A 20,305-nucleotide genomic window follows, 5' to 3' on the forward strand; every position below is an offset into this window, starting at 1 on the left:
AATTTACAGAATGTTAGGGCTTGAAGGGACATTGGAGTATTACTCAAAGCACTCTAACAGTGATTATGAATTTTTTTAAAAGAATAGGACAAAATATGAAGAATATTAAATGTCACATTAAGGCCATGACCTAGTTGCTTCTTCATTTCATTGACCATTTTCATGGATGAGTTAAAACATATTTGTCATCTTATTTTGCTTTTCTTTACAGAAGAAATGGAGTATCTGTATCTAAACCTCCTTTAATAAAGAATGGTCATTCATGTGTAAAGGTAGAAGTCAGCCTCTACAAATACCTAACCTCATTTAATGTGAGAAGACATTATGCTGCATCTCAATTAAATCAATCAGAAGCATAAATTAAATATGAAAAAGGAGTAGGCATAAATTAAGAAAAAAAATCAACTAGGTGAATAAAAGAAAAAATAATTTGTAACTTGAGGAACTTACTTGGTCAATCCCCATTATTCTCCTATTAAAAAAAAAGATTAGTGCAAAATACAAGAAATTTCAGTGACTTTTGGTGAAGCGTGGGGGGGGGGGGAATCTCTTCCCTGAAAAGGGATCACCTGGGGAGAGCTTTTGTCTGGTCTCTCAATCATTAACTGGAAGAGGATTTTGTGAACATATGAGGACAAAAGATTTGGAATTTTCATTAGCATTTCAATAATGTCCTCTGAAACATCACTGGTTGGCTGACTACAAAGTCTCCATTAGGTGCTCAAGATAAGTCTGGAGTTGAACAAAGGGAGATAAATATTTTCTAGGAGTTGCTAATTACTCTTATGCAACAAATGCTGTCTAAGTTTGACCCTACTTTTCCCTGAATTCTGTATGTACTTGTGGGAGAGGATATCCCAGATACTGTGGTGACATATTTCATATGAACTATACTATCACAGTGAATACCTGGTTCTAAAAGCTAATTCAGAAAAACAAGTTCTGGGAGTCAAGATGGTGGAGTAAGCAGTAAATCACTATAACTCTCCCATATTCGTCTCCAAATAATTCTAAAATAGTGCCTCAAAACAAATCCTGGAACAACAGAACCAGCAAAAAGACAGGGTGAAACATTTGTTTAGCCCAAGAAACTCTTAAGATTGGCAAGGAAGTTCTATTTCACTCAAGTAAAAGGGGCGTGTAGTGCAAGACAGGAAACAACCCAGCAAGCCAGCAGCAAGCCCCACCTCAGCAAAACAGTGGGAGATCATGAGCCCCAGTGCAGTAGAGCAGGCAAACACCAATATCAGGACCTCCTCTCCCCGACCACGTGCCTCAGCATAGCCAAAGGAACCTGTAGACTCCAGCTCCGAGAACTACCACATGTTTCAGCACAGACCTGGGCAAACAGGTAGCTGCCAGCTCCAGCCCTGGCCATGTGCTTCAGCATAGCTTGGGCAAATAGGCAGCATCCAGTGGTGAGATTGCTTCAGTGTAGCCATGGGGGAATGCAGAAAACATCACACAGGCCTCAGGATATGCCAGACAAAAACACTAGGACCCCAGCTCAGCATGAGGTAAACTGCCAGAACCTGCCAGTGCCTGCTACCCCACCCCCCGCCCATCCCATGCCCTCAGCACAGCACCAGACACAAGGGTCCCCTGAGGGCTTCATGGCAACATCAGTGCAGTACCAGATAAATATCCAGGGGCCTGCAGGCCCTGGCATTAGAACCCTGAGACAGTTTCTTTCCCACCCTGTGAGGAGACTTCAAATTTAAAAGAAAGGGAAAAGGCCAAAAAAGATGATCAAAAAACAACAAAAAAGAATCTGATCATAGAAAGTTATTATGGTTACAGGGAAGGCCAAGAAACAAACTCAGAAGAGAACAACTATGTCAAGACACCTATGGCCAAAACCCCAAAGAGAAACGGGAAGTGGTCTTAAGTCCAGAAAGAACTCATGAAAGAGCTCAAAAATGAGCTTAAAAATAATAAAAGAGAGGTAGAAGAAAAATTGGGAAAAGAAATGAGGGTGATGCAAGAGAATTATGAAAAAAAGAAGCTTGGAAAAAGAAAACAACTGCTTAAAAAGTAGAATTGGCTAAATAGAAAAGAAAGTAAAAAATTGAGGAAAACAATTCCTTAAATGTTAGAATGGGGCAACTGATGGATCCTAATGACTCTATGAAACATCAAGATTCAATCAAATGCATTCAAAAGAATGAAAAAAAAAAACAGAAGAAAATATAAAATACCTCATTGGAAAGGCAACTGACCTGGAAAATAGATTCAGGAGAGAAAATGTCAGAATCATTGGGCTACCTGAGAGCCAAAATCAAAAGGGAGACCTTACACATTACTGAGGAAAACTGCCCTAATATCCAGAAACCAGAAGGCAAACAGATATTGAAATAATCCAACAATCATCTCAGGAGAGAGATACCAAAATAAAAACTCCAAGGAACATTACAGGCAAATTTCAGAACTTTCATGTAAAGGAAAAAATATTGTAAGTCACCAGAAAGAAAGAATTCAAATATTGGAGAGAGCCACAATCAGGATTACACAGGACTTAACAGCTGCAGCATTAACAGATGGAGGTCATGGAACATAATATTCCAGAAGGCAAAGAAACTAGGACTGCAACCACAAATCACCTACATGGTGAAATTAAGCATAATACTCCAAAGCGGGGAAAATGATTCAATGAAATAGAAGGATTTCAAGCTTACATAAGGAGATGAGAATTAAACAAACAAACAAAATAAAGTGATTTTTAATACCAGGACCCAAGAGAAACCTGAAATAGTAAAAAGGGAAAAGAAAACATAAGGGATTCAATGGAGCTGAACTGTTTATATCTTTATATGGAAGATGATAAAATTATACCACTAATACTATAGCTAGAAGGAATATACATAGACAGAGGATATGGGTATAAGGTGAATTTGAGGGAATGACATAAAAGTAATTAAGTGATAAGAAAGAGGAGTACACTGGGTGCAGGAGGAAGGGAGAAGTAGAATGAGGTAAATTATTCCCATGAAGAGGTACGAAAAACCTATTACAGTGGAGGGAAAAGATGGGAGGGTGGGTGATATGAATCATTTGAACCTTACTCTCATCAGTATCAGCTCAAAAAGAAAATAATATATACAATCAGTTGAATATAGAAATCTATCTTTCCCAACAGGAAAGTAGGAAGGGGGGAGATTAAGTAGAGCTGGTAGTGAGGAAAAATGACAGAAGAGAGGACAGACTGGGGATGTGGTAGACAGAAGAGAAACAATAATGAGGAGGGAAAGGGTGAAAGGAGAGGACAAACACGAAGAAAAATAGGATGGAGGGAGGTAAAACATTAGTGATTATAACTGTAAATGTGAATGGGATGAACTCTCCCATAAGATAGAAACAGATAACAGAGTGGATCAAAAACCAAAATTCTACAGTATGTTCTTTACAAGAAACACACTTTAAGAAGAGAGACACACAGACTAATAATGGTAAGGGCCTGCAGCAGAATCTATTATGCTTCAGCTGAAGTAAAAAAAAAAGTAGGAGCAGCAATCCTGATCTTAGTCAAAGTAACAGCAAAAACAGATCTAATTAAAAAAGATAAGGAAGGAAACTACATCTTGCTAAAAAGGTGCCATAGACAATAAAGTAATATCAAAATTAAACATATATGCACAAAGTTGTATAGCATCCAGATTCGTAAAGGATATGGGGAGAGAAGAGGCAGGCACCACACCCACCAGCAGGGTATAGAAATAACCCAGGCACGAGGTGATGAGGGCCTTCATTGGAGTGGCGGAAATGTCAGAAGAGACAAGGGGCAATATTCAAAAGATATTGCAAAGATGAGACTGTCAGGCCTGGTAACAGTTTAGAGATTCAAGAGGTGAGAGATAGTGAGGAATCCAAGATGAGTCCTAGGTTGTGAGCTTGAGGAGTTCTCCAGGGAGGATGGTGTTGCCCTCTAAAGTAATGGGGAAGGTAGGAGTGGGGAAGGATTTGGGGGGAAAGATAATAAGTACTGTTTCGGATATATTGATTTTAATATGCCTAGTGGATATCTAGTTCAGTATGTCTGAAAGGCAGTTGAAGATGTAAGATTGGAGGTCAGTAGAGAGGTTGAGATATAATAATGAAAATGAGAATCATCAGCATAGAGATGGTAATTAAATTCCTAGGAGCTGATGAGATTACCAAGTAAAGTAGTAGAGAGTGGTATACAGGGAGAAGAGAAGAGAGCCCTGAAGGACACCTACATTTAAAAGGTATGGTCTGGAAGAGAATGCCACAAAGGAAAGAAAAGGAAAGGTCAGATAGGTAGGAAGAGAACCAGGAGAGAATGGTGTTCCAAAAACATAGGATAAAAAAAGAGTATCAAGGAGGAGAGCCATTGACATCATCAAAGGCTAAAAACAGGTCAAGGAGAATGGAGACTGATAAAAGGCCATTTGACTTGCCAAGTAAGAGATAATTAGTAACTTTGGAGAGAGCAGTTTCAGTGGACTGATAAGGAAGACAGATTATAAGAGGTTAAGAAGAGAATGAGAGGAGAGAGAAGTAGAGGAACCTACTCATGTCTGACTGATATCAAATGATAATAGGATGAATCATATTATACCCCAACCTTCCAGAGTAGTCTTTCAACCTTAGATCCCTGAGAGGTGACAGAGCAGTAGTGCCCTGGGGATCCACACCACCAATGTAATTAGACTTCAGCATTTTACATGTAGAGAATGTTTATTGTTATTGGGTCATTTCAGTTGTGTTCTTCTCTGTGTGACCCCATTTGCAATTTTCTTGTCAGAGATATTGGAGTGGTTTGCCATTTCCCTTTCCAGATAATTTTTCAGATGTGGAACTGATGGAAACAAAGTTAAGTGATTTACCCAAAGCCACATAGCTAGCAAGCACCAGAGGGTAGATTTGAACTCAGAAAGATGAGTCCTCTGGACTCCAGGCCCAGTGCTCTATCCAGTGCTCCACCTAGGAACCTTTCTATTTTCTCAAAACATTGACTAGACTATGGTCACACAACTAGTGAGTGTCAGGCAAGATTCAAACTTTGATCTTCTTGACTCCAGGTCCGATGCTTTACCTAAAACTAGGTAATGCCCATATCCGCCCCCCTTTTTAGATCAGTTTCTTCTATAAAATAAGAGAGTTGGACTTGATAGCCTCTTTGACAAGAAATGGGGATTCCAAGGCACATAACGGCATCATTTGGTGAAAAGAGCTGCATTCATTTTCAGAGAACCAAGACTGGACACCAGACAGCATTATGTACTTATTCGATCTTGGAGACGTCACTCAGTCTTTGGGGACTTTAATGTTCTTATCTAGTAACCAGTACGGTGAGGGGATGATGATGATGGTGGTTGTGGTGATGGTGATGATGATGACAGCCAATTTTTATATAGTGCCTTAAAGTTTGCAAAGCACTTTACATATTGACGTTAACTCATTTGATTTTCACAACAATCCTGGGAGATAGATCTTATTATTATAACCATTTTACAAATGAGGTCACTTAGAAACAGAGAGGTTAAGTGATTTCACCATTGTCACACAGCTATCAAGTGTTGGAAGAAGGATTCAAACTCAGATCTTCTTGACTCCAGGTCCCGTGTTCTATACAGAACTAGGTAATAACCAAAGCCTGTTCTAGCGCTAAATCTTAAAATCACATATTGAGAGCCAGGCAGACAAAGATGGGAGCTTGACAGTCCCTGATTTCAAGGACTTCAGTATGTACAATGAACATCAAAGTAGAAGTTTATGTTATAAGGAGAAAGTAAATGACCAAAGGACAAAATCTTGCCTAACAGTTCTACGTGGAAAGGGTGAGGGAAATATTGCCAGGTATAAGTTATTCTTTGGTTAAGGGGTCTTGCAATACTGATTTGGGATGCTTATATGAAAGTCAATTCTGTTTTAACTCCCCTAGAAACACCACTTCCTTTTCCGACTGCATCACTTTTGATCCTATAAAATGCAATTCCATTTAAATCAATTCAACAAAATTAAGCATCTACTGTACACAAAGCTCTGTGCTATATGTACACATTAACCCTAGATTTTGGTTTTCTAACTGCAAAGCCAAGGAATATTGACCCAATTTGTTATAATCTAGGAATGATTTTTTCAGTCTCAAATATACATAAGGTGGCATGAAGCTTTGAAATTAATTTATGTTTTTTTTTCTTTGACTAATTTAAAGAAGTATTTCATTAAAGGGGGAAGGGTCAATTATTTCCATGACAATTATTTTTATAATAGGCTATTATTATTCACTTTCATTTCCAGAAGTACATGCACACTTAAATTAGAATCAGATTTCAGCCGTCATTTCTACAAGGACCTCCAAATTTAAATTCCTATAAAACATTTAATTATCTAAATAAATCAAATTAATTTTGAACCTTTTCTTCATGAAGACTATAACCTCAATAAAAACCACACAGAATGATTCACAATGTTTTGTAAATGTTAAGAGTTGGCTGCAACTTCAATGATTCCTATCTAAAATACTTTCACAAATAATGATTTTGCTAAATGAGCTATGAAAACCTCATTATTATAATCATATATTTATATGATATAAGATCATTACCATAATTTCTATAAAATATTAACATGAGATAGAATAACGGAACTATACTACCCATTTATACATGGTCATTTTATAAGAAAGTTTATAATTTTACCACAAGATTAACTATTTTCCCCTCATCAACATAGTGCTTCTAATACACACACATACACGCGTACATGTATAGATACACACATATACATATATATGTATATGTATGTGTATGTATGTGTGTATATATATATGTATACACACATATATATATATATATACACACACACACTTTGAAAAATCCAGGATTTCATTAATGGGGGTACTCCTTCCAAGGACAAATATTGCAAAGCCTCTAAGTTTAATGAGTTACTAGGAATAACATGTTTATATGTATATATACATATACCCATAAAATACATACATATACAGAGGGGGGGGGAGAGAGAGAGAGAGAGTGTGAGCGCAGCCTACCTTCAGGTGACAAACCTTCTATTGCTTAGCTAGGTTAGTAATAATCAGACAATACAGTCTATCACCTGTGTCATCATGCCTATATTTGAAACTTGTCTAGCTTCTCAGGGAACCACAGAGCCTGTACTAGTTATTAAGGGTCATCTTTCTCTTATATGAGGCATTGGAGACCTTTCCAGGTCACCTCATCTGCTAGTACCATTCCCACTAAGGTTACCATCCACCTGCTTTGTTTTTATCTTACACTACTTCATTGATGGTTTTTTTCTCCATTAAAATATAAGCATCTTGAGGACAGATACTGGTTTTATTTTATCCTTTTATTCTAAGCACTTAGCACAATGCAGGGCACATAATACATTTTTTCACAGGTGTTTGTTGATTGGTTCATGACTGATTTTTGTGAGGTATGCCCACATATACATCACATCCCTCCTCCATCCGTGGTGGGGGATCTGCACTCCATCCACTGTCATAACTACCTTTTTACTTTTCTGGGGATGCAATGATCAAGAGGAAAAAAAAAAATCCTGTTCCTCAAGGGCTGTAGCCTCAGGCAGTCAAAAATTCTATTTTATTCCATGATTGTTTACTATCTTCACTGATTTATTAATTTATTCTTATTGGCATGAAGGAAGAAGAGTTGTCAGCAACCAAAATATTGACTAGATAATGTGTTATCTTGTTTGGCATGGAAGAATATTAGGACAGAGAAGAAGCTATGTGTTTAAATAGACTGGAGATATTTCTAGCCTCCAGTAGAAACTGAGGCAAAGAGGGATAGAAAAAGTCCTTGAATCAACATAGAATAAAAAAGTCAAATAAATCATCATTAACCCCTAGAGCAGTAAGATAAAGCACTGAAAAAATATATGTGTATATGATATATATTCCATATATTTGTTGCATTTAATCCCCCTAACTATGTATTTCATACAACATCTATTCCTTTCATCTCATCTGACTTTTGTTCATATCTCCCATAAAATCTCCAAAGGGTTCTTAACTAATATGCTGGTGATCACCCTCTATTTCTCTTTACTAATGGGTTGTCTGTTTGTAATAAATAATACATCATATATCTATAATGTTATTATACTAGAAACTATCTTTATACATTATTTATACATGTGCATATTTTACATCTGTGGGCACTGGTGAGCACATTATAGCTGGGACCTAGTCCAGACTTCTTTTATGAGTTCCTATCCAGCATAATTCAGGAACTTTTCTTATAGAAGCTTCTACTTTTACTTATATGGAGCAATTCATGTAATGTTAGATAGGCATATCTAATTAGTCATACATATGACATCTTTGAAGAATTAAAGTTGAAAGTCATACAAAGGCCAGTGAAGTCACACATGCTGGCTAAAACACATTACTAACAAAGAATTGTACAAAAGATGTGCCATCAAGGATATCATCAGAGATATCCTGGTAGCCTGGTCATAGGGTGAGAAGGAGATATGAACAAAAGTCACACAGGATTTTAAATTTGGATTGTTGTCAGTATTAATTGTTGTGTCAATGACCTCAAGGATCCATCAAAGGACTGACTGTATGAAAAATTAGCTAAAACATTTCCTCATATATCTTACTATGAAGACAAATACTGTTAATTATTTGAAATATGTTAGAATGCCTAAATATTTTTGGCTTACAAGAAACAGGCAAAAATGTTTTGCTTTGTTTTTCCCTCTAGTACAACTAATAGTCTTTAAAATTTGTCTGATAGAAGCAAGTCAATAATTAACTCTTGCATACAGATGGGGATAGGTAGCATCCTTCAGTGTTCAGAATGGGAAAGGGAGAACATGAAATAGAATGTGTTCCTAGTTCCTTAGCTGATGACTTTTCATTGGAAAAAAAAGTCAAAGACAGAGGAAATATTGTTCTATTCTGTTTTTCCTTTGACCTTGTGATTTTTAAATACAGTTTACATCAGACCAAGGATAAGCGTAGATTAGTTAATAGAACCAAAGACTTCTCAAAGTGATGAGACCTGAGCTTAATTCCTCTCTTAGGAACTTACTAGTATTGTGTCCACACACAAATCATTCAGCCATATGACCAGACAAGTCCCTTTTCAGAACTTCAATTTCTTCCTTAAAATGAAGGTGATAATACTCACACTATCCTAACAGGGTTGTTGTGAATAAAGTGTCTTACTTTACTTTTGCATTATGCAAATGTGAGATGTTAACAGAGAGGTCATGGCATTTTGGCATTTACACCTTTACCAGAAAGAAATATCCATTTGCTGAAATCCTATAGCTATTGTGAGTTCTTGTGATTAAAAGCAAGTCTTAACTTAAATGATTATAGCAGCAGCAGCAGCAACAAAAACATGTGGAACTATAGGGTAAAATACATATATACAGAAGACTTCTAATCAACAGAATCAGTAACTTGGAAACAATGAGGAAATCTGTTGAGTGTATAGGAAGGCAATATTTCCTGCTTTGAGCATAGAGCTGTCTGTTTCAATAACAACAAAAACAGCCATAATAATAGCTAATATTTAAATAGTAGTATGAAGATTTCAAAGTACTACACATACATATGCGTGTACACACACACCCACACACACACATTTGTTTCTCAGCTCTTTACAGAGTTTTTATAACTCTGTGAAGTAGATATTATTGTCAAACTTATTTTCTAAACAAAATTCAACGTTCATTGACTTGCCCAGGATTGCAGAACTAACATGCATCTGAGACAGAATTTGAACTACGCCTGCCTTATTCCAAGTCCAACTTGTAATTCCTAGCCACCTTTAGGCAATTATGTCTATTGTATGTTATTTTAAATTTTCATTTGCATTATTAGGAGTTACCAAAGTTTCCATGTTACATTTTGATAACAAAGAACTTAGTTTAGAAAACAGAACACCTTGTTCTTAATTGACCATACTAGCTTGATATGTTAGGCCACAACAACAAAAGTCAGAAATTTGAAGCTATAGGAAGACAAAAAAGTTCATAAAAAGATATGTCTGGAAGGTAATACAGTGATATGATAGCATATTTATAAAAACATTCTATACTACTAAAACAAAGATTTAGCTAAAGAGTCTTATTTGGGAAGTGTAATAGTAATTAAGGTGGGAATTTTTGCTGTTCTTCTCTTAAGTGCCTTTAATGATTCTGGCCTTTGTTTGAATGTGGCAGATAAAGTGGGATCTTTTCCTCTTGTAGTACTTCTCAGCACTGAGACAATTGGGAGTCGTTGATTTGTATATGATGTAATATTGGGGATGGGGAACTTTCCCACACCCAGCCTGGGTGAAGTCAGTGCCCTCAGGGATATGAGCTGGATATAATTGAGAAAAGTTTGGCATGTGACTTTTGGGGCACACTCATAGAAGGAGCGTTGAGACTCTGGGCAAGCTGCAAACTGACCCGCAGCTTTGCAACCCAGATGTTGGTACTGGTAACTATGTATTGTGATTTGAATCAGACAAGGTCTGTCTGTTGATGTTTGTAATTTGTTTGTATTTGCCTTGAAGTTCAGGGGGCTGATGTTTTCCCCCTGAACTGTGAATGATATTTGTATGTTTGATTAAACTGAGATTGTTAACCCCTTAACATTGCTTTCCTTAGTAAGGCAGATCAAAGAACCTGTGTTGGCAGCTTTCTGCGTGCTGGTTATTGGTGGGTCTTACACCCCTACAGAAGCTGCTAGCCAAATTGTTGCAACAGGAAATTACTAGCCTGGGCATTTACCTCATAGAGATGATGAGTATACAGTCTGTTGGACCTCCTTGAGATCCACCCTGAATCTTCCCACTTGATCTAGCTTTTCATGCCCAAATAGGCTAGCCTAGCCTTCCATTGTTTGGTACCTCTGGATTGCCTTCTGGCTGTTTCCCACCCTTGATTGTGATCAAAATATCTATACCCTAGCTCTCTTATTGTCTGTCATCTCCAGGTAGCCTTCAGCTATTTCCCACCCTGGAGTCTGACCTCATCTCAGTCCCATCAACCTCCTCCTCAAGTCTCTCCCTAAACCCCTCCTCTAGTCACCCCAGACCACCCCTCAATCCCTCCCACAATCTTTAGGTATATAATCTCCATCTTGCCTCCATGAAGGCACTCAGATTCAATCTAGCTCAGCTCAGATTGCTCTGGCCTGCTTGTGAAAACAGGCATCACAAAGGGTGGGATTTCTTAAGACAACCCATTATGGCAAACCCTTAATAGACGTTGTCTTTTCCCTTGGCTGAGAAGGCTTGAGTTGAATTCTTTTGGCAGGACCCAGCATGTCGGTACTTTGGGGTCTCAAGCACCCCTCAACCCCAAACGTCTTCAGATACACCAAAAATCAATTCTGCCAGGGATAGTAGACCTTGTTGTCCTTAATCACTATGCCACACAGCTTCTAATCCAAACACGGTTGGACTCACATGCCTCTGCTTCCCTTCATCTTGCCCCATCATAAAACTGTGGAATTCTACAAAACCACTACAGTCATCTTATCTTTTCCTTTAAATATGTTTTCAAATAACATAAGGAATAATTCAAAGAATTAGGAATTCAAAATATGATTTTAAGTTATGCCGTATATTGAAAAGGAGGTCCAAAAGATGTTTTTAAAAAGCAATTAATACTAATTAAGTTGGAAAAAAGTAGATACACTATGAAATTTTCATCATTAAATCAAATGAATTTACCTTACAATGTAAAATAAATTCATAAATACATTAAAGATATAATAAATGTTTATCACATTGACAGGGTACTAGGACTGTGGCTTCCCTGGGTTCGCATCATAGTAAGTGCATGGTTTGTTCACTTACTACCTGTTATATATGTTATCTCCCATCACCAAATGTTGCATGATTTATTTTATGTCACACATTTTATATTTAAGAGGAAGGCTTTGAATATATCCTCTACTATGACAGATATCCAAAATAAAGCGATAAAGCCAGGGGATGGGGGTGGGAGGGTGATTACTACCTATTGTAGAGGAAAGATGAACTTGTTGGGAGCAACAGTTTCCTTAGACTTCAAGACCTCATAAAAGGGACATAACTAAAATGTATTAGAACAAATGCCATTAATTTTTACATATTAATTTCTTGGTTCTCAATATTTTAAAATATTGCATACATATGTGTGTATATAATTTCAAAATATCTCTTAAAATATATGCCAACACAGAAATTGACATTCCTATCCTCCCCTCAAAAATTCAAATTAAACAATAATTACTCATAGCTATCTCTTTAAAAAAGTTGACTCATTGGAATTCTTTTCCAACAGATGCTAACAAAGTATATATGTGGTAATATAATGAAGTATGCAGGCTTTTACTTCGAATGAATATGACACAGACTAGCAATGGGTAAAAACTGTAAAACCTGCCATAGTCATAGTTATGAAACTTCTTGATTCACTGTATTTAAAAACAATCTTCCTTTTCAACATCAGGAGAGTTTATACTCATAGTTGAATGAACATAACCTAGTTTCTCACCAACAGCATTTAAAATATAGGAGCCATTCTTAGCTATAAAAATGTAAGAAGTTACTCAGGGTAAAACTGTATACAAACTGACAAAGACAACTGAGTATTCATCATATTGAAAAATGCATGATATTCAGGAATAACATCTGTGATCTTTAACATTTTAAGAACTGTGACATAGAGAAGGTATTAACTTTATTCTGTATGGTTCCAGAGAACATAACTCAGATCAATGAATTGGAACAACAGTAATATAACTTTTGGCACATCCTGAAGAAGAACTACCTAATAATTAGAGCCATCTCAAAAATAGAATGGGCTGCTCCATAGACCTTAATCACTGGAAGTCACGATATCATAGAATGCCAATAAGCATTTTATTAAGAATATGCTAAATACTGGGAATATGAAGAAAGGTAAAAACAAAACAAAACAACATACACACACACTCACACACAACCTATCCCTGTTCTCAAAGAGCTCACAGTTTAATAGAGAAGACACTGAACAAACAGTTGTATACCAACAAGATATATACATAATCCACTGGAGAAAACCAACAGGAGTAAGTCATTAATTAGGATCAAGAAATGCTTCTTGTAAAATTTGAGCTTTTAGCTGGAAACTGAAGGAAGTGCCAGAAAGCCAAGAAATAGATGAGGAGGGAAAAAATTCCAAACAAGATGGATAGCCAGTAAAAATGTTGGCATTAATGGGAAATCTACATATTGTCCACTCAAATTGATATCATTTACTGTACATACTATACTGCTACATTTGAGGAAATGAATCTAGAGAAATAAAGTGAATCCACCAAAGGTGACCCAAGTAGTTAGTGGAAGAAATAACTGTTAGTCCAATCCTCTTCTACTAAGCAGTATTGTCTCCTTATAGGATAAATGATTACTTGTTGGAATAGTATAAAGAAAATTCATGCTTTATTTACAATGGACACATTTTATTCTAGGATAACAAGAACAATGTTTATAGGAGTCTAGGGCTCCATGTGCATGTATAGTGCAATTAGAAGGTAGCCCAGGCTGTATAGCTGCTTTTAAAAAAAGGAACTTACAGATTTCCATAAGAAAGCAAAGTAAATGATAATGCCAAAAGCAATAGGCTCTCCTTCTTCTTACTAGTGGGCTACTTTGCCTCCCACAAGGGAAAGTAGTTACCTTGAGACACTTGGGTAAGGGACCAAAGGAGGGGAAAGACTTAAGAACATCATCAAACAGTGTGACAAGGATACAAGTGGATCTCTGGTGGGCACAGATTACAGAGGGTCCTGAAATTGGGTTCACTGATCATCACACTCAGTGGAAGGAGGAAAGAGAGCAATGCTCTAGATAAAAGGAACTCAGGCTATACCAAACTCTCTCTCCTTCATTCCTCCAAAGTAATCCATCTTACATATGTACAAAAATTTTATAACAGCTTTTCTCACAATGACAAACTAATGGAGATTCACCTGGCAATGGCTAAACAAATTATGGTAAATGAATACAAAAGAATATAATTGCACTGTAGGAAATAAAAAAAAAACTGACAGTTTCAGAGGACAGTTAGAAGACCTCTATAAATTGATGCAGAATGAACAAATCTGGTGGAATAATTTATACAATACCAACATTATGAAGAAAAACAACTTTCAAGCCTGAAAAACCATGATTCTACAGGACCAAAGACAAAGCAGGCTTTTCACCTCATGCCTGAGAAGTGATGGATTAGAGATGAAGAGGGAAATATGCATTTTTGGACATGGCCAATGTGGAATTAGTATTCCTGGACTATGTATATTTATTATGTATATATTTTTATATTTCTTCCTTTTTTTGTTTAATAGGCAAGATGGGGAAGGGGGAATAGAGGAGAGGAAATAGAAATGACAGAGAATAATGATTCATAAAAATAAAATTAACTAATTTTTAAAAAATTGACCAATTCCACACACCAAGGTTGAGCGGCTATATAGAAGTGAGATGTTTCATAGAAACAAGCAGACGTGCTGGGAGAAATATATCGATTTGGTTTTCCATTTCTGATATCACAGACAAGAAGGTATTAATATTCTTCATTGAGAAGGTCCCATGAGAAACAAATTTCTAACACAGAAGATCCCCAGCAGATGCAAAAATAGGGAAAGAATGCCATATATAAAAAGAGAATAGTTCTAGAACAAATAATCTGTTGATAGAAAGTGCTTAACCTAGCACATGAGCGTTTTTTGGCCACAATAACAGGTATTGAACAAAAGTAGAAGCAATGCCTCAAAGTCAGAAGGTGATTGTAAGTTAATGCTAGCAGAATATAAGTCCCTACATGTTGGACCAAATTGGGAACACCTTGAATATGGACCCAACAACAGATTATGTCCATTGTTTGAGGAACAGACTATATCTAAGTAAACTGACCAAGTGGAAGTTTTTAAAGGTACCAGAATCAAATAAGCAAGCATTGGAGGACATTCGTGTTGGCTATGAACTTTGTGAAAAACTCAAAAAATGTACATAAAAGTCAAAACTAAAATTGCCTGATATAACAATATCAGCCAACAATGGAATAATTCATGTTGTGGATAATTTCATTTGAAGAACTCATATAAAAACAGATCACAATATTTAAATATCAACTTTCTATGAGAAAGGCAATATCCATATTCTAACAAAAGAAAACACAATGATAAAGAAAATTAGATGATTTTTAAAGACATTAAAGCTATTTGGCTAAATTAAAAAAAATAAAACTAAGTGAAGAGGACATTGATGAGAGTACTGGTTGATTTTCAAGAAAATATTAAGTAGAAGCCAAATTACTGTTTTTAATGAGAAGTTGGCACAGAAATATGCCTAATTGGCTTCCCTCTTGAAAAAGGAATTTGATATTTTAGATGTGGTTTGGAAGAACTTTGGAGGTCATGTGCCCATCTGACTAAGCTTCACAGAACAGATCTAGCAGTGGAGAGTAGAGTCAAAAAGGGCAGGGCGGAAAGGAAGGACAGAGGAAGAAAAATCTCTGATAACCTGGAATTGTTGCAGTTTAGTCATCTGTTCTTCTAGTTTTTGGCAGTGTTCCATCAGCTGAGATGATAACTTCTTCCAACGGGTCTGTATCCCCTCAAGTTCTAACTGATATTTTTTATTAATTTCTGGGGGGGCTTTTATTGACATCTCTTCCACTGTTGTGCTGAGTAGATTCAGACCTGGCTGTTGCTCTTGAAGAGAACTTTGCAAAGCCTGTGAGGAGGAAATTAATGGAAAATTTTTTAAAAAATATACAGTCTTACTTTAAAAAATCACATTTTAAAATGATACTTAAGTATGGGTAAATTACACAAAATCTTAGTTATAAAATTATTGTTTTAAACAGTAATTTAATTTTTATTTTTTTCATGATGAATATAACTTATATATCATTTTTACATATAATAGAAACACAAGGAAAGGAGGCAGGGAGGAAAAGAGGGAAGCAGGGAGAGAAGATGAATAGAAAGGAGGAAGAAAGGAAAGAAGGAACTAAAGAAAGAAGGAACAAAGGAAGAAAGCAGAGACGGAAAGAAGGAGGGATGGAAGAAAGGAAAGAAGGAAGGAAGGAAGGATCAAAGAGAAAGAAGGACTGATAAAAGGAGGGAGAAAGACAGCTCTACATTTTACAGGTGGAATTCCTTTTGCTCCTGTCTAAGTGGAAATGTGATAAGAATTACAATAAAATTCAAAGAAAAAAAATCTATTTTTTTTCCAAAAATCTAATTGAATATTTCTCTGAAAATACTTATTAACCTATAAAGCAAATGCCTGATCTTTATTTACTACAGATAACTTCAAGAACAGCTTTTATTTCTTATCTAGAAAGAGTTTAAGACTATAGCTTGTTTCAAGGGGTTAAATACAATCTACAGTACTTTGCATTATTATTTAGTCGACATTAGTAAATTGTCATCCAGAATTTCTTTGTATCATTCAACAGAATGTTCCCATAATTTGTTATTTGTGAGCATGAAATAGATACATACCTTTAACTCCCTGAGTCTCTGCTCCATGATTTCATATTCAGTGACAGTTACCTGAGGTATAGAGAGTTTGGTTTCTGACTTCTGGATACATGTAAGTATAGTACTCATCATTTCCAGGTAATGTGTAGGAGGTAAACTGTCCAAAGCTTCATCCAAAGGGGGGAAAATGAGAAAAAAATTAAATTCCTTCAAAGTTGTTATTATGTTCTCAAAAGTTGTCAGCAAAAAAAAAGTCATTTTTAAAAATTGAGATCAAAGAGACTGGAAAATGTTCATTTTTTTCTAACTACTTTAATATATTCCATTTGCTTTTACTTGTGATTTTGCCTTTATTTTAAATCTAAATATATTTTTACATAAGGGAAACAGTGCTACAGGATTGTCAAGTGTGGATAGGGTATGATATACATCACTGGAGGGAATACCCACACTGATGAGATCATAGATCCATTGGCATATTGGAGGGAGCTGGTTCTAACATTATCCTAAAAGTGCATGAAGTATCCCAACTAAAATATGTGTCCAATAGAAAAACATCAATTTGTGAAGACATCAGGTTGTCTCAGCAAGACTGTTGTCTTATTTTCTAACATTATCTCCTTTCAATGTTAAAATTTAATTTTTAGTACCCTTGTCAGAGGGGAATAATCATTTTTATAGCCAATGTTAATGTCTTTAAAGTATCTATTGAAGGCAATTTTCATTTTAGTACATCTGTTAAATCATATAATGTTAATGTAACAGAGAAATTTAAGTTTGATTTTATTGGATTATACCCATTAAACTGACATTGCAGATGTCTTAAGTAGATAACATCTGCTAGAGACATAAGCAATTCATTAGCTCAGTTGCTCACTTCTGCCCTTCACAATTCGTCTTATTTCAGAAATGAAGACCGAAAAGACAGCTGAAAAAGATGCAGGGTAACTTTTGTGGTACTTCAAAAGTGAGAAAGTATGGATTACTAACATGCCTCCTCAAATATGCATAAATATAAAAATGTGTGTGTATACATGTATACATAGACAAACACATATCTTGGCATAAAGCATGTCCCTCATACTAGAGACAAAAGAAACCGAGGTAGAGACTGGTATTAATAATAATGATAATAGTAATAGCTCATATTTCTATGATGTTTTATTGTTCATTTTTTTCTTATAGCAACCCTATCAGGTAGGTAGTGTGAATGCTATTATCCACATTTTGTAATGATGAAACTATGGATAAGAGGGGTGGTGATTTGCCCATGGTCACACAGCCAGTATCTCTGATTCCAAACCCAAAGTTCTTTTGTTCTTTTTCTTACAATATGCTACCAAAAACCTTAGGTTCCATAGACTGCAATAAGCAAGAATCAGAAATAATAAGTGTTGAGATTCTAATCTAAAATTCACATTTCTTTCTTTCCTTAGCTCTTGCCAATAGGACAAGTATAAAAAGAACATACATCTCTCTCTCTCTCTCTCTCTCTCTCTCTCTCTCTCTCTCTCTCTCTCTCAATATATATATATATATATACACACACACATATATTTATACATATATACACATATATGTATATACACATATATGTATTTAATAGTATTTACTTTTTCCCCAATTGTATGTCAAAACAATTTTTAGAATTCACTTTTACAAGGCTTTGTGTTTCAGATTTTTATTCCTCCCTCTCTCCCTCCCTCTCCTCCCCTCTTACTGAAATGGTAGGAAATTTCATAAAGGTTATAAATGTGTAAAACATATTTACATAGTAGTCACAGTTGTGAAAGAAGAAACAGATCGTAAGATCATAAGAAAAACATGAAAAAAATGAAGTGAAAAAAGTATGCTTCATACTGCATCCAGAGTCCATCAGATCTTTATCTGGATGTAGATAGCATTTTCCTGCATGAGTCCTTTGTACTTGTCTTTGATCCCTGGATTGCTGAGAAGAGCTGAGTCATTCATAGTTGATCATCACACAATGTTGCTGACACTATGTACAATGTTTTCCTGGCTCTGCTCATTTCACTTTGCATCAGTTCATACAAGTCTTTCCAGATTTTTCTGAAATCTGCCTGTTCATCATTTCTTATTGCACAGTAGTATTCCATTATATTCATATACCACAGTTTGTTCAGCCATTTCTTAATTGATGGGCATCTCCCCAATTTCCAATTCTTTGCTACCACAAAAGAGCTGCTATAAATATTTTTGTAAATATGGATCCTTTTCCATTTTTATGATCACTTAGGATACAGACCTAGTAGTGGCATTGCTGGATCAAAGGGTATGCACAGTTTTACAGTCTTTTGGGCATAGTTCCACATTGCTCTCCAGAATGGCTGGATAAGTTCACAGCTCCACCAAAAGTGCATTAGTGTCCCCATAGTCTCACATTCTTTCCAACATTTATATTTTCCTTTTTTTTGTCATATTAGCCAATCTGATGGGTGTGAGGTGGTACCTCAGGGTTGTTTTGATTTGCATTTCTCTAATCAAAAGTGATTTAGATCACTTTTTCGTATGCCTAAAGATAGCTTTGATTTCTTCATCTTTCAATCTAATTAATCTCACCTTTGATTTTCAGAATTTCCAATTGGTGCTCAATTGGGGATTTTCATTGTGTTCTTTTTCTATTTTTTAAGTTTCATGTCCAATTCGTTAATCTGTTCTTTTTTCTGTTTTGTTGATATAAGAATTTAGAGACATATACTTTCCCCTAAGTACTGCTTTAGCTATATTGCACAAATTTTGGTAATGTTGTATTGTTGTCATTCTCTTTAATGAAATTAAAGATTGTTTCTATGATTTGTTTTTTGACACACTTACTCTTTAGGACTAGTCTGTTTAGTTTCCAATTAATTTTTAATCTTTCTTTCCACTGCCCTTTGCTGAATAGAATTTTTATTGCATTATAATCTGAAAAGAATACATTTAATATTTCTGCCTTTCTACAATTGATTTTGATGTATTATGCCCTAATACATTGTCAATTTTTATGTAGGTGCCATGTGCTGCTGAGACAAAGGTATATTCCTTTCTGTTCACATTCAGTTTTTTCCAAAGGTCTGTCATATCTAAATTTTCTAATATTCTATTTATCTTCTTAGTTTCTTGTTTATTTTTTGGTTGGATTGATTGAATTCTTAGAGCAGATTGCTGAGGTCCCCACTAATATAATTTTGCTGTTTATTTCTTCCTGTAACTCACTTAGCTTCCCCTGTACGAATTTGGATGCTATACCACTTGGTGCATCAATGTTAGTATTGATATTACTTCATTGTCTATGATACCTTTTATCAAGTTGTAGTTTCCTTCCTTATCTATTTTAATTAGGTCTATTTTTGCTTTTACTTTGTCTGAGAACATGATAGCTAACCCTGCTATTTTTTTCTTACTTGAACTGAAGCATAGGAGTTTCTGCTCCAACTCCTAACCTTTACTCTGTACATGTCTCTCTCCTTCAAGTATGTTTCCTGTAAAGAACATATTGTAGGATTTTGAATTTTTATTCACTCTTCTGTCTGCTTCTGTCTTATGGTTGAGTTCATCCCATTCCCACTCACAGTTATGATTTCTAACTGTGCATTTTCCTCCATCCTACTTTTCCTCCTGTTTGTCCTTTCTCTCCTTTCACCCTTTTCCTCCTCACCAGGGCTTTCCTTCTGTCTACCACCTCCCCCAATCTTCCCTCCCTTCTCTCAGTTCCACCCCTCTGCCCTTTACTTAATCTCCTCCCCTTTTACTACACTGTTGGGTAAGATAGAGTTCTATGTTCAATTGATTGTGTATATTATTCACTCTTTGCACCAATACTGATGA

The 20,305-nt window shown here is 35.8% G+C and overlaps 1 protein-coding gene across 6 annotated transcripts in view; it reads right to left on the reverse strand.

Moving 5' to 3' along the window:
- The window catches only part of DMD (dystrophin), a 1,925,924-nt gene that overhangs the window by 1,510,206 nt on the left and 395,413 nt on the right, over positions 1 to 20,305 (reverse strand). For all 6 annotated transcript variants that reach the window (XM_036747778.1, XM_036747779.1, XM_036747772.1 and 3 more), the window contains 2 exons: positions 16,499 to 16,644; positions 15,510 to 15,722 (listed from right to left, as the gene is read on the reverse strand). In XM_036747778.1, coding sequence (XP_036603673.1) covers positions 15,510 to 15,722; positions 16,499 to 16,644 — 359 coding nt within the window. The remainder of the gene's footprint in view (positions 1 to 15,509; positions 15,723 to 16,498; positions 16,645 to 20,305) is intronic.

Source organism: Trichosurus vulpecula, chromosome 2 (genome assembly GCF_011100635.1).
Source record: "Trichosurus vulpecula isolate mTriVul1 chromosome 2, mTriVul1.pri, whole genome shotgun sequence".
Taxonomy (NCBI): domain Eukaryota; kingdom Metazoa; phylum Chordata; class Mammalia; order Diprotodontia; family Phalangeridae; genus Trichosurus; species Trichosurus vulpecula.